Genomic DNA, 13,787 nt, shown 5'->3' on the forward strand with positions numbered 1-13,787 from the left:
CAAAGTCATACAGAGGGAAAGGCAAAAAAAAATACAGTGCCGGCAGACAATAAGGTACACGGGTCATGTTGAAGTAGATTGTGAGGTCAAGAGTTCATCTTTATCATACAATACAAATGTCTATTCTTCTAACAGTGAGGTAGAAACTGTCTTGGTGCCTGGAGCGCGTTTTCAGGATTTTGTATTTTCCACTCAGTGGAAAAGGGGAGAAGAGGGAATGTACAGGATGGGTGGAGACTTTGATTACTTCGGCTACTTTTCTGAGGCTGTGAGGTACAGTCCAAATCCATGGAGGGGACACTGGTTTCAGTGAGGTGCTGCTGGTGTCCACAGCTCTCTGCAGTTTCTTCCCACCTTGGGCAAAGCAGTTGCCATATCAGTTGATCCACATGATACATCACACAATGCACTTCACTCCTTCCTTTCTCCATTCTTTGCAGGGCGGAGGTGGACTGAAGGGCAGTCAGGGGCCACCAGGACCACCCGGTCCAGCTGTAAGTACCAGCCTTGAGATTGTTGCTCCTCTGACTAACCTGGGGTATAGCAATGGCATCAAAGTTAAGTTACCAGACTGGCAATCCAGAGACCCATGTTCAAACCCTACCACAGCAGTCTGAAATCCCACACCTCCCCTGAATTTGCAACCAGTACTAGGTAATAAATCTTGTCTAATGGTGCCCATGTCTTAAAAATGAATGGGAGAGAAACTAAAGGAAAAATGGCAACTACCAGGACTCTCTACATATTAAACATGCCATTTAACCTATTCAGCCACCAGGCAGAAAGGTGCAGCCTAATCCCATTTCCCCGCTCCACATTCCAGGCATCAAAAGCACCTCTGCTGCCCATGCAGAAGCTCTTTTCATTGTGATTAGGATGCCTGGCTCCATCACCATTTTAGGCATTAAGTTCCATCTTCCACCATTCTTTGGTGGAAACATTTTCCCCTTAACTTCCCTCACCTATCTATTCTGTTAATTAAATATATCTTCCTGGCTATTGACTGTGCTGCAAATTATTTGCTCTCCTTATCTTGGGCCCTCATTATTCTATGTGCCATGAATCTCCTTGAAACCCTCTGGATCAGACTTTCTTAAGCACTAATGTTCTTCACTCCTGGCACCTACCTCCTACATCTCCCTTATAAATCAGTGTTATCCTGAATCATTCGTAGTCCTGTTTCCATCTGAAAGGGTAGTGATCGATAGGTTTCATTGTGTTACATTATCTTCTTCTGCTGCCTGTCTCATCACCAGTCGCTCATATTTTCATCTCTAGGGCTCACCAGGTGTTCGAGGGAAGCCAGGACCAGGTGGTCCCATTGGTCTCCCAGGACGTCCAGGACCTCAGGGACCACCCGGGCCTGCCGGAGAGAAAGGAGTGCCGGTGAGTGCTTGTGCTGTGTTTTCAGGCTACATGTGGCCATTGGTTCAGAAGGGAGGGCATGGATAATAGTTTATGGGAGTGTGGCAATGGTTTGGTGGAGTTGACCATTGGAATGGTGGAGTTAACCACTGGTTCAGTGGGATTGACCATTGGTTTGGTGGGATTGATGATCAGTTTAATGGGGTTGAGAATCGCTTTGGTGGGATTGACTATTGGCTTGGTGGGGCAGACCATCTGTATTCAGTGGCAAGCCATCGGTTTTCAGGGACTGCCCATCATTTTCAGGGGCTGACCATCGGTTTTCAGGGACTGACCACCAGTTTTGAGGGACTGACCATCGGTTTTCAGGGACTGACCATCGGTTTTGAGGGGCTGACCATCGGTTTTCAGGGACTGACCATCATTTTTGAGGGGCTGACCATCGGTTTTCAGGGACTGACCATCATTTTCAGGGGCTGACCATCGGTTTTCAGGGACTGACCATCATTTTTGAGGGGCTGACCATCGGTTTTCAGGGACTGACAATCATTTTCAGGGACTAACCATCGGTTTTCAGGGGCTGCCCATCATTTTTGAGGGGCTGACCATCGGTTTACAGGGGCTGACCATCGGTTTTCAGGGCTGACCATCGGTTTTGAGGGGCTGACCATCAGTTTAGATCAGTAGGTATGCCCTGCAGTTTTGGTAGTGGTTGCTTGTAGGTATTGTAAGGGTGGACCAGTGGTTTGGAAGGTTACTATTTGTTTGGTGAGAGTATTGTGCCTATTCTGAGTGTATCTCTTGGGTGGGGAATCACTGCAATTCTCTCATGTGCAAGAGGCTGGGTGATGCACATCTTGTTCATAGTGATGTACAAAGAAACCATGTTGGGAGATATGTAACAACAGTGGTTGTCCCATCACTATCAGTATGTGTCTATGTACTGTCTCCAACATTTGCAAATTATTTCTTCTGTTTGGACATAGGGTGAGAAAGGACCAATTGGACCAGCTGGTCGAGATGGCATCCAGGGCCCTGTAGGTCTCCCAGGACCTGCAGGGACTCCAGGAGGTCCCGGTGAAGATGGTGACAAGGTAAGGCCCACAACCGGAGTTACCACAGACTCTCTGGGGATACGTCAATCAGAGTCATTCCACATATCCAAAGTAATGGTGTGGGGGGAGTTCAGGTTCATGTTTACTGTTGTCCAAGGCACACATAGTCAGGGTATAAATGTGATATACGTAGTAATCCTTCAAGACAAGGACAGATATGAGGTAACATAAATTAACATAAATGATACATAAATTCTTCAAGCAGCAGTGTGAGTGCAAGATTGATAGAGCAAAAAAGTAGTGTTAAGGATCTTATGTAGGTTCAAGAAGCTTATGGCAGTTGTTGAACATTGAAGTAGTCTTCAGGCTGCATGATAGCAGCATCGAGAAATGGCATGGTGTGGATGGTGAATGATAGCTGCCTTCCTGAGACATTATTTCTTGCAGATGTTCTCAAAGGCAGGGAGAGGTGTAACCGTGATGGCTGAGTTCACCACGCTACGCAGCTTCTTGCTATCCTGCGTTTTGGAGTTCCCATACCAGGCCTTGATCGAACCAATCAGAATGATTTCGTGTGTACATCTGTAAAGACTTGTCAGAGTCTTTGATGACTTGCCGAATTTTCTTAAAGATTCCAAAGAAGTGCACCTTCTTCATGGTTTTGTCTTTGTGCTTGGCCCAGAATATTGGCCCCGCAGCATATTGACACCTAGGAACTTGAAGAAGGGGTGTTTGGTAGTATATCAGGAAATCCTTGCTAATAGAATGAAATATTGGGCACTGAAAGGGGGTGATTGGTTATTGGCAGTGATGTGGGCTCTGTCCAATGTGTTAGCATTCCAGAAAGCTGGGAATAGGCTGAGAAGTCCCTGGGATTTCAGGGTTTGTCTGTCAATGAGAGAGGCTGGGACTGTTGCCTTGAAATTCCAGGGCACTCTGAAGCGGGCTGTCTGCTGTGTCCTTGTCAAGAGTCTATAGGCAAGCCTAGGGATCCTGAGGGGTGGCTGAGAGGAGAGAAGTTGGAAGACCAGATTGATCAAGGCTGGGTGATAGGTTGGGGAGTTAGCTCTGGATTTGATCAGTAATCGATAAGGGTCAGTGATATCGACGGTCCATACTGGAGCTCCAGCAGATAAGATGCAACGGTGTTTGGGACAGTGGGATATTATGGAGGGACATGGTGTTAAATCCCATTCATTAGGTTATTGACATTGAGGTTTATGAGCAGTGGGTTTTGATCTACCTGTTGGAAGTGTTAATCTGACGCTATTGGAAGATCAACTTATCCTGGTGTCTCCAGAGCTGGGTGACCTCATTCATTTATATTTTTCCAGGAGGAGCATGCTGCAGTGAAAGGGATCATCCCAGGGTGCCCTGATAGGAATATTGTGTCTGTAGTCTAACAGTGACTTAGGCCCACAAAGCTGGGGTTAATTTCCAGAGTGGTACACAGCACAGCCTCCACAATGTCATTAGATCGGGTTGTAAAACATTAAAAAAAACATGAGTTTGTAGTAAAGTTTCTGGTTGCACTTTCACAGCCTGTTTGTGGAGGAGACAGCGTGTTTAAGGAATAATCTGCTCAGACCCTATATTTATGCAGTGTCTGTACAGTCATGACTATAATACCATAAGGTACAGGAGCAGAATTAGGCCATTTAGCTTATCGAGTCTGCTCTGCCATTCAATCACAGCTGATTATTTATTTTCCCTCACAGTCCCATTCTTCTGCTTTTTCCCCAAAACTTTTAATGCCCTTACTTTGATGCCCATCTTGAAAGAGATGCAGGAGATCTTAGGTGAATTTTTTGCATCTGTATCTGAAAGGGATGGGTGAGATCTTAAATTAATTTTATGCATCTGTATTTACTCAGGAGATGGATACACTTTATAGAAGAGAGGCAAAATAGCAGTGAGGTCATGCACTGTATAAATTGTTTGTTGTCTTGAGGCAAATTAGGGTTGACAAATCCCCAGGGCCTGACAATGTGCTCCCTCAGACTCTGCGGAATGCTAGCACAGAAAATGCAGAGGCCCTAGCAGAGATATTTAAAACATCTTTAGCAATAGGTAAGGGGCGGAGGATTGGAGGATAGCTAATGTTGTTACATTGTTTAGGAAAGGTTCTAAAACGAAGTCAGGGAATTATAGGCTGGTGAGCCTATATCATTAGAAACATAGTAAACCTACCGCACAATACAGGCCCTTCGGCCCACAATTTTGTGCTGAACATGTCCCTACCTTAGAAATTACTAGGCTTACCCATAGCCCTCTATTTTTCTAAGTTCCATGTACCTATCCAAAAGTTTCTTAAAAGACCCTATCGTATCTGCCTCCACCACTATTGCTGGCAGCCCATTCCACGCACTCACCACTCTCTGAGTAAAAAACTTACCCCTGACATCTCCTCTGTACCTATTCCCTAGCACCTTAAACCTGTGTCCTCCTGTGGCAACCATTTCAGCCCTGGGAAAAAGCTTCTGACTATCCACACGATCAATACCTCTCATCGTCTTATACACCTCTATCAGGTCACCACTCATCTTCCGTTGCTCCAAGGAGAAAAGGCCGAGTTCACTCAAACTATTCTCATAAGGTATGCTCCCCAATCCAGGCAACATTCTTGTAAATCTCCTCTGCTCCCTTTCTATGGTTTCCACATCCTTCCTGTAGTGAGGTGACCAGAACCGAGCACTGTACTCCAAGCGGGGTCTGACTAGGGTCCTATATAGCCGCAACATTACCTCTCAGCTCCTAAATTCAATTCCACGATTGATGAAGGCCAATACACTGTACGCCTTCTTAACCACACAGTCAACCTGCACAGCTGCTTTGAGCATCCTATGGACTCAGACCCCAAGATCCCTCTGATCCTCCACACTGCCAAGAGTCTTACCATTAATACTATATTCTGCCATCATATTTGTCTTACCAAAATGAACCAGTTCATACTTATCTGGGTTGAACTGCATCTGCCAACTCTCAGCCCAGTTTTGCATCCTATCAATGTCCTGCTGTAACCTCTGACAGCCCTTCGCACTATCCACAACACCTCCAACCTTTATGTCATCAGCAAACTTACTAACCCATTCCTCCACTTCTTCATCCAGGTCATTTATGAAAATCACAAAGAGGAAGGGTCTTAGAACTGATCCCTGAGGCACTCCATTGGTCACTGACCTCCATGCAGAATATAGCCACTTGTGAATCCACAAAGCAATGTCCCCTTGGATCCCATGCCTCCTTACTTTCTCAATAAGCCTTGCATGGGGTACCTTATCAAATGCCTTGCTGAAATCCATATACACTACATCTACTGCTCTTCTTTCATCAATGTGTTTAGTCACAGCCTCAAAAAATCCAGTCAGGCTCCTAAGGCACAACCTGGCCTTCTCAAAGCCATGCTGACTATTGCTAATCATATTATACCTCTCCATATGTTCATAAATCCTGCCTCTTAGGATCTTCTCCATCAACTTACCAACCACTGAGGTAAGACTCACTGGTCTAGAATTTCCTGGGCTAACACAACTCCTTTCTTGAATAAAGGAACAAAATTCGCAACCCTCCAATCCCCTGGAACCTCTCCTGTCCCCATTGATGATGCAAAGATCATCGCCAGAGGCTCAGCATTCTCCTCCCTTGCCTCCGCAGTAGCCTGGGGTACATCTCATCCGGTCCCGGTGACTTATCCAACTTGATGCTTTCCAGAAGCTCTAGCACATCTTCTTTCTTAATATCTACATGCTCAAGCTTTTCAGTCCGCTGCAAGTCATCACTACTATCACCAAGTTCCTTTTCAATAGTGAATACTGAAGTAATGTATTTATTAAGTACCTCTGCTATTTTCGCTGGTTCCATACACACTTTCCCACTGTCACGCACCTTTCACATAAACGATAAGATTCTTTCACATCTTATCCTCTTGCTCTTCACTTACTTATAGAATGCCTTGGGGTTTTCCTTAATCCTGCCCACCAAGGCCTTCTCATGGCCCCTTCTGGCTCTCCTAATTTCCTTCTTAAGCTCATTCCTGTTAGACTTATAATCTTCTAGATCTCTATCATTACCTAGCTCTCCAAGCCTTTTGTAAGGTATTCTTTTCTTCTTGACTAGATTTATTACAGCCTTTCTACACCATGGTTCCTGTACCCTACCATAATTTCCCTGTCTCATTGGGATGTACCTATGCAGAACTCCACACAAATATCCCCTGAACATTTGCCACATTTCCTCTGTACTTTTCTGTGAGAACATCTGTGTTCAATTTAAGATTCCAATTTCCTGCCTGATAGCCTCATAATTCCCCTTACTCCAGTTGAACGCTTTTCTAACTTGTCTGTTCCTATCTCTCACCAACGCTATTGTAAAGGCAATGGTCCCCAACCACCGGGCCGCAAAGCATGTGCTACTGGGCCACGAGGAAACAATATGATTTGGCAATATGAAACGATATGAGTCAGCTGCACCTTTCCTCATTCCCTGTCACGTCCACTGTTGAATTAGAACGCACGTGAGTTCATTATCCACGCGAGGTCATCAGTCACGTAAACGCAGTGATACCCTAGTGCTAGAGATCACTGGTTGGCCTCCGGTAACTGGCCACCTGATGTGGCCGTCGAGAAGTGCCGTTGTTACTGGCATGGAGTGCGGACAGATGGGCACCACCTCTAAACCTGTTTAGCACATCGAATGTTTGTGGGGAACAATTAGACACTTTCCAATGCCAGATCATACTGCAAATGAGGGCTGACCAATGCACTATAAGCCTCAGCATTCAAAACTTGATTTATTTTCTAGTCCACTTGAAATGAATGCTGCCACATTGCATTTGCCTTCCTTGTTACTGATTCAGCCTGCAAGTTAAATTTTAGTGAATCCTGCACGAGGACTCCCAAGTCTCTTTGCATTTCTAACTTCTGAATTCACCGACTATTTAGAATATCTCTCTATCCCTTTTAGCAATGAGCATGACCATGCACTTTCCCACATTATATTCCATCTGTTACTTCTTTGTCCATTCTCTAATCTGTTCAATTCCTTCCTCAATACTACCTGCCCCAACACCTTTGTACCATCAACAAGCTTGGCCACAGAGTCATCAATTCTATCTACCAGATAACGTGAAAAGTAGTGGACAGCAGCATCAACCATTGGTCACCAGCAGCCAACCAGAAAACATTTTCTTTGTTCCCACTCTTTGCCTTCTGTCCATGCTAGTATCTTTCCTGTAATATTCTGTCCATATTCTGTCCATGCTAGCATCTTCCCTGTAATATTCTGTCCATATTCTGTCCATGCTAGTATCTTCCCTGTAATATTCTGTCCATATTCTGTCCATGCTAGTATCTTTCCTGTAATATTCTGTCCATATTCTGTCCATGCTAGTATCTTTCCTGTAATACCATAGGCTCTGATCTTGTTCAACAGCCTCATGTGTGGAAACCTGTCAAAGGCATTCTGAAATCAGGCTAAACAACATCCACTGACTGTCCTTTGTCTATCACACATGTTGTTTGCTCAAAAGTTTCATTCAATTTGTCAGGCAGGATTTCTCCTTGTGGAAACCATACTGACTTTGGCCTATCATATGCCTCTGAGTAACCCAAAACCACATTATTAATCATGGACTCTTAATAACTTGCCAACCAATGAAGTCAGGCAAACTGGCCTGTAATTTCCTGTATTTTTTGCCTTCCTCCCTTCTGAAAGAATGGGGTCACGTTTGTAATTTTCCAGTCCGCTGCAACCATTTATGACATGAGTGTTGAAAAATCTCTACCAATGACTCCACAATCTCTTCAGGTACCTATTTCAGAACCCTGGGGGTGTCATCTATCTGGTCCAGCTGAATTACCAATCTTTAGACCTTTCAGTTTCCCAAGCATCTTTTCTGCGGTAACAGCGACTGCCTCCAGATGCTCTTGGATTTCTGGCATGTTGCTGTCACCTGCCACAATGAAAATCGATGCAAATATGTGTTCAATTCATCTGCTATTAGTGTCTCTCAAATTAGTTTTAATTTTACCCTTTGCGTATGTGTGCCCTGATTTGTATGTGACTGTTCAAACCCTATATATCTAACCTGGAGTATTTGTCCGCATCTGTGGATTGAGCCTGAGCGTCTTTTGGGTGGTTTGTTGTTATCCTGTGTAGGTACCCTGTACATTTATGAAAATGTGTATTTACACCATTTGCATGGGTTGTAACTGTGCACATACAGAGGTTTGAACCTCTGGGTAAAAGGAAAGTGCCAATATTGTCCCACCTGTATATGGGACTATATGCTTACACTCTATGCAAAAGGCACTGTATATTTACATTATTTGCAGTTATGGAAGCACGCATTTTTATGGGACTGTGTGTGTTTGCTCTAAGACAATATGTTGGAGCTGGGTCTATGTATGCGCACAGACCTGAGTTTTTTTTTAGGGCCATGAGCATTTTGAACTATTGGTAGCCCCTCACATTGAGCAGTGCATTCTGCATCATTATTACTGGTCATCATTTCTGAATGTCAGTGATTTCAGCTCAAGATTCAGTGGCTAAAGCCTACCATGAATTAGGTACTGGAGTATTCACAGGTGGGAAATGGGGAAAATCGTTACTGCACAACGTTCCATGGGGTCCTGCTGAGGTCATACCTGATGTAAGGGGGCGATCGGGGAGTATAGCAGTGAGGAGGGAAACGGGATTATTTTACATGACTATGTAGGTGGAGAGGCGCATGTGAAAGGTAGTGCATAGGGGCTGCTCATAGTCACAGAAAATCCAGTAGGGGACTGGATGGATGCATGAAGGGTAAACAGGTTGAGGGATATGAAACGTGATATGTTCACTCCGATACCTTGTCACTGAGTGTAAAGTTTGGGAGGAGACTTGTAGAGCATCAGAGCCTATTTGGTCCAGCTGGCTTCTGTGCTGTTGTCTGGACATCTCTGTATTCCAGTCCTACAACAGCATTTTTACTCAGGGATTGTAAGGTGGAGTCCTGTTTGATCTTGCTGATGTGTGATGATGCTGACCATGTTTTGGTTTATATGGTAGTGGCACACTCATTCAATTACTGACTTGGTAACCCAGAGGCAAGAAATGCAAGTTCAATTCCTATCAGAGCAGATTTACTTCACAAAAAAAACCTTGATTGTTAAAGAAAGAAGTAGTATCAGTAATGGTGATCATAAGGCAAGTGAACAGTCAAGAGAGGAAATCAGCCCTCCATGTTCAACCCTATCTGTAACCATTCACTTACTCCAGCAGCAGCAGCAATGTGTACCAGCTACTGGATGCACTGCAACAACTCACTGAGACTCCTTAGACACATCCTCAAAACCAGCCACCCATTCTACCAGCACAAGTGACAGAGGCAACAAAAGCATGGGGAAAACCACCTGGTAGTCACCCTCAAGGACCCACCCAATCTTGACCTGGAAATATATTCCTGTGTCTTCACTAATACTGGGTCAATGTCCTGGAACTGCCTCCCTAGCAGCACTGTGGCTGTACGCACACCCTAGGGACTGCAGCAGTTCCAGAAGGCAGCTCAGCACCACCTCCTCAAAGGCAACTAGAGAAGGGCAATTACAAACAAGAGAAAGTCAGCAGACGCTGGAAATCCAAGCAACAGACACAATATGCTGGAGGAACTCAGCAGGCCAGCCAGCATCTGTGGAAAAGAGTACAGTCAATGTTTTGGGGCCGCGACCCTTCATCAGGACAAAGGGTCTCAACCTGAGTCATTGACTATACTTGTTTCCATAGATGCTACCTGGCCTGCTGAGTTCCCCCAGCGTTAATTGTGTATATATAGCAAACAGCAATTACATGTTGGATCAGCTTGTAAAGCCCACATCTCTTGAATGAACTAAAAAAATTCCAAAGATTCTACATTTGCTCTATGAAACTACATGTGATTCCAGACCTGCTGATGTGGTTCCCTCTGAAATAGATCAGCTCAGTTGTTTTAATGCATATGGCAGCAGTTCAATGAGGTAGCTCACCACTACTTTCTTGGGAGCAATAAGGAATGGGCAATAAACACGTCCCATATTGAAATTAGATTTTGACTTTCCGTGCTACATTTCCAGTACTTACTGTATGTATTTCATTTTAATAACACCCTTGTTTCCAGTATATACACAGACCTATGTGCATTTTATGGAAGCAAATAAAATAAGACCAGAAGAAGGCCATCAAGCCTGCAGCACAGTTAAATACAACACCCGGTCTTGCTTGTAGCCAGCTGTTTGCTCTGTAGCCATCGGCAAGCACTGGTTGCCCTGGTACCCAGGAAGAATTATAGTCAATGTTAGGATGTGTTTGCAACAAAACATTTTCAACAACCAGAACTGCAAGGGGTGGATTGTGCTGTAAGTGGTAAGGTCTATGAAACAGAACTACCTATAAGTCTGTTGCATGCTTGGGCAATACTTATTTCATATTATATTTTACATCTTGAAACATTTTGCCCATCAATTTAGTACCAGCTCTCAGAACATTTAACAGCACTTACATTGCCCTGTAAACAATCCACTCACGCAGCCACTGTGCCACCCAACTTTCTATGCTGGAGCTAATTTACAGCAGCAAATTATGTACCAACCTGCATACCTTTTTGAAGTGGGAGGAACCCAGAGCATGCAGGGCAAACCCACATGGTAATAGGGAGAGCGTGCAAACTCCACACTCAGATGGTGCCAGAGATCTGGGTCACTGAAGATGTGAGGCACAGTATAAGACAGTTTTTTATTATCACTGACATATGTCATGAAATTCATTGTTTTGTTGAAACAGCCATGTGCAAGGCATAAACAGTTACTATAAGTTACAATAATAAATATAAAAAATAAATAAGGAGTGGAAAAGAGGTATAGAGAGGTAGTGTTCATGGATCATTCAGAAATCTGGTGGTAGAGGGGAAGAAACTGTTCCTAAACATTGTCTGTTGGTCATCAGGCTTCTGTACTTCCTCTTGATGGTCATCTACATGTGCGTCTATGTTTTGGAGTTGCTCATTGAATGACATTGGACGCAAGTACTGGGATCATAGGTGTGCAACAAAGGATTTGCTTGCACTTGATGTCTGAGCAAAACCCTCCTATGTCCACAGGCAACTAAGGATTTTGCTTCTGTCTCCTTATTTTTTAGGGTGAAGTTGGTGAACATGGACATAAGGGAAGGAAGGGCGACAAAGGTGAACATGTGAGTATATCTATCTCAAGTCAAGTCAAGTTCGTTGTCATTTAATTATGTGCATGCCTATAATGTATGTAATGTATATAACCATATAATGTATATAGAAAGGAGACAAAAGTTTCTTCAAGCCTGGATGTAAAGCACAGTAGTACACATATCACACAATAACTTATGAAGGTAAGGATAAAATCTACAGATGAGTCACATATAAATAAACTAAAGTGCATTAGTATTAAATATTGTAAGTTTCGGAACAGATTAACCAGTGACACTTTGAATACAATGTGCTAGGGAATTCAGAAGCCCAATGGCCTGAGGGAAGAAACTGTTTCTCATTCTAACCATTCTTGTTTTAATTCATTGTAGTCTCCTACCTGATGGTAGAAAGTCAAAGAAGATGCTGGATGGATGGGTGGGATCCTTAATAATTCTAAGGTCCCTGCAGACACAGTGCTCCTGATAAATGCCCCCAGTGATCCTCTCAGCTGTTCTCACTGTCCTTTGTAGGGACTTGTGGTCCAATGCTCGACTGCTCCCATATCAGATGGAGATGCAACTTGTCAGGATGCTTGCAATGGTGCTCCTGTAAAACACAGTTAAGATGGGGGGTGGGGGGGGAGGAAGCCTTGCTTGCCTCAATCTTTTTAGGAAGTGGAGGTGCTGCTATACCTTCTTGTTCAGGGAGGTGATATTAAGGGACTAGGTGAGACAGGAGCAAGTGATATGAACTCCCAGGAGCTTGGTGCACTTAACTCTCTCTACAGAGGAGCCATGTATTTGCAGAGGTGGATGGATCATCTGCGCCCTCTTAAAGTCCACAATGAGTTCTTTGTTCTCTTGATCTTCTTCGTCTCGCTCCTTATTATTACCCATAGAAGTGGAGGCAAAGGGAAAAGATGATGAGCCACAGAAGCAGAGCCTTCAGCCAGCCAAGTTAATGCCAGCCCTCAAGCACTCATTTATACTGATCTTATTTTTCTTACATTGCTATAAACCGCCCCCAGATTCTACTGCTCACCTACACCTGAGGATTAATTCACAGAAGCCAATTCACTTACCTAACAGGATGGCTTGTGAGTCAGGAGGAAATTGGAGCACCCAGGGTGATGGGGGTGGCAGGTGGAGAATATGCAGACTCTGCACACAGACAGTGTTGGAGGTTGGGATTGAACTCTGGATGTTGGAACAGTGAGGAGCTGCTCTGCTTGCTGTGCCACTGTGTTTTCTATAATCAAACCTTAGGAAGGTACTGAGTACTGAGGAACACTGCAATTTCAAAGTTTTGTGGATGGTGCTCGCGTGTGAGTAGGTGAGATGTGTGGAAACCTGGTGGGTAGTAGTTTCCTCAGTGAGGCATAGTTCAGTGACTTTCTGCCTTCAGAAGGGCAGCGTAATCTAATCAGCATTCTAATATTTAACTTGTAAGGAATAATTATTTTCCATCTATTAAAGCATTTGTTAAAGATTCCATTGTACTAGCTGATGTAAACCCTCAGGTATTGAAGCAGCTGGTGCCTCAGGCAATGACCCAACTCCACTTTAATCTCTAAACCCCCTACCCTTCACTACATGGCATTCAATGCATTGCTGCCTTGGAATGTGCTGTAAAGCTGGTCACTGGTGACCAGTACTGCAGATGTGTATGCACCATAGAAACAGTAAGAGCTCTTTGGTTGCTGGGGTATTCACAACAACTCTCCTGAGGGTGGCTTGTGATGTCATGGGATTCTCTGCACTTCCATGGATGGAGAACACATTGATTGGGACCCCCCACACACATCACTGTGGCAATGTGCATCATCATTAATATCCAACAGAGCAACTCATCAACTGCACCTTCCTAACCTGTGACCTCTACTACCGGAAGGTCAAGTTGAGCACCTGTAAAGAAGAATTACCACAAACTAAATCTATTGCTCTGCAACCATCCTTTCTGGGTCAAAAATCTCCACATTTCCTGTCTAATACAGGGTTCAGGTGCTGCCTCACTGCTGTTTTTCCTGAGGGCAGTTAGCGATAAGCACTGAATGGTGAAGGATCAGAGCAAGTCCACTATTTCCACATTCTTCCCTCTCTCCATTCACATCTACTGGGTCTCCATTCTGATTAGGTTTATCATCATTGACAAATGACAAGAAATTTGTTGTTTTGCGGCAGCAGTACAGTACAAAA

At 44.1% G+C, this 13,787-nt stretch overlaps 1 protein-coding gene across 1 annotated transcript in view; it reads left to right on the forward strand.

The window, feature by feature from the left end:
- LOC140716737 (uncharacterized) overlaps positions 1–13,787 on the forward strand; it is a 251,627-nt gene that overhangs the window by 180,685 nt on the left and 57,155 nt on the right. Inside the window, 4 exon segments of the mRNA XM_073029546.1 lie at positions 441–494; positions 1,279–1,386; positions 2,352–2,459; positions 11,568–11,621. Of these exon segments, the coding sequence (XP_072885647.1) occupies positions 441–494; positions 1,279–1,386; positions 2,352–2,459; positions 11,568–11,621 (324 nt within the window).

The sequence above is a fragment of the Hemitrygon akajei genome, chromosome 2 (assembly GCF_048418815.1).
Source record: "Hemitrygon akajei chromosome 2, sHemAka1.3, whole genome shotgun sequence".
In the NCBI taxonomy this organism is placed as follows: domain Eukaryota; kingdom Metazoa; phylum Chordata; class Chondrichthyes; order Myliobatiformes; family Dasyatidae; genus Hemitrygon; species Hemitrygon akajei.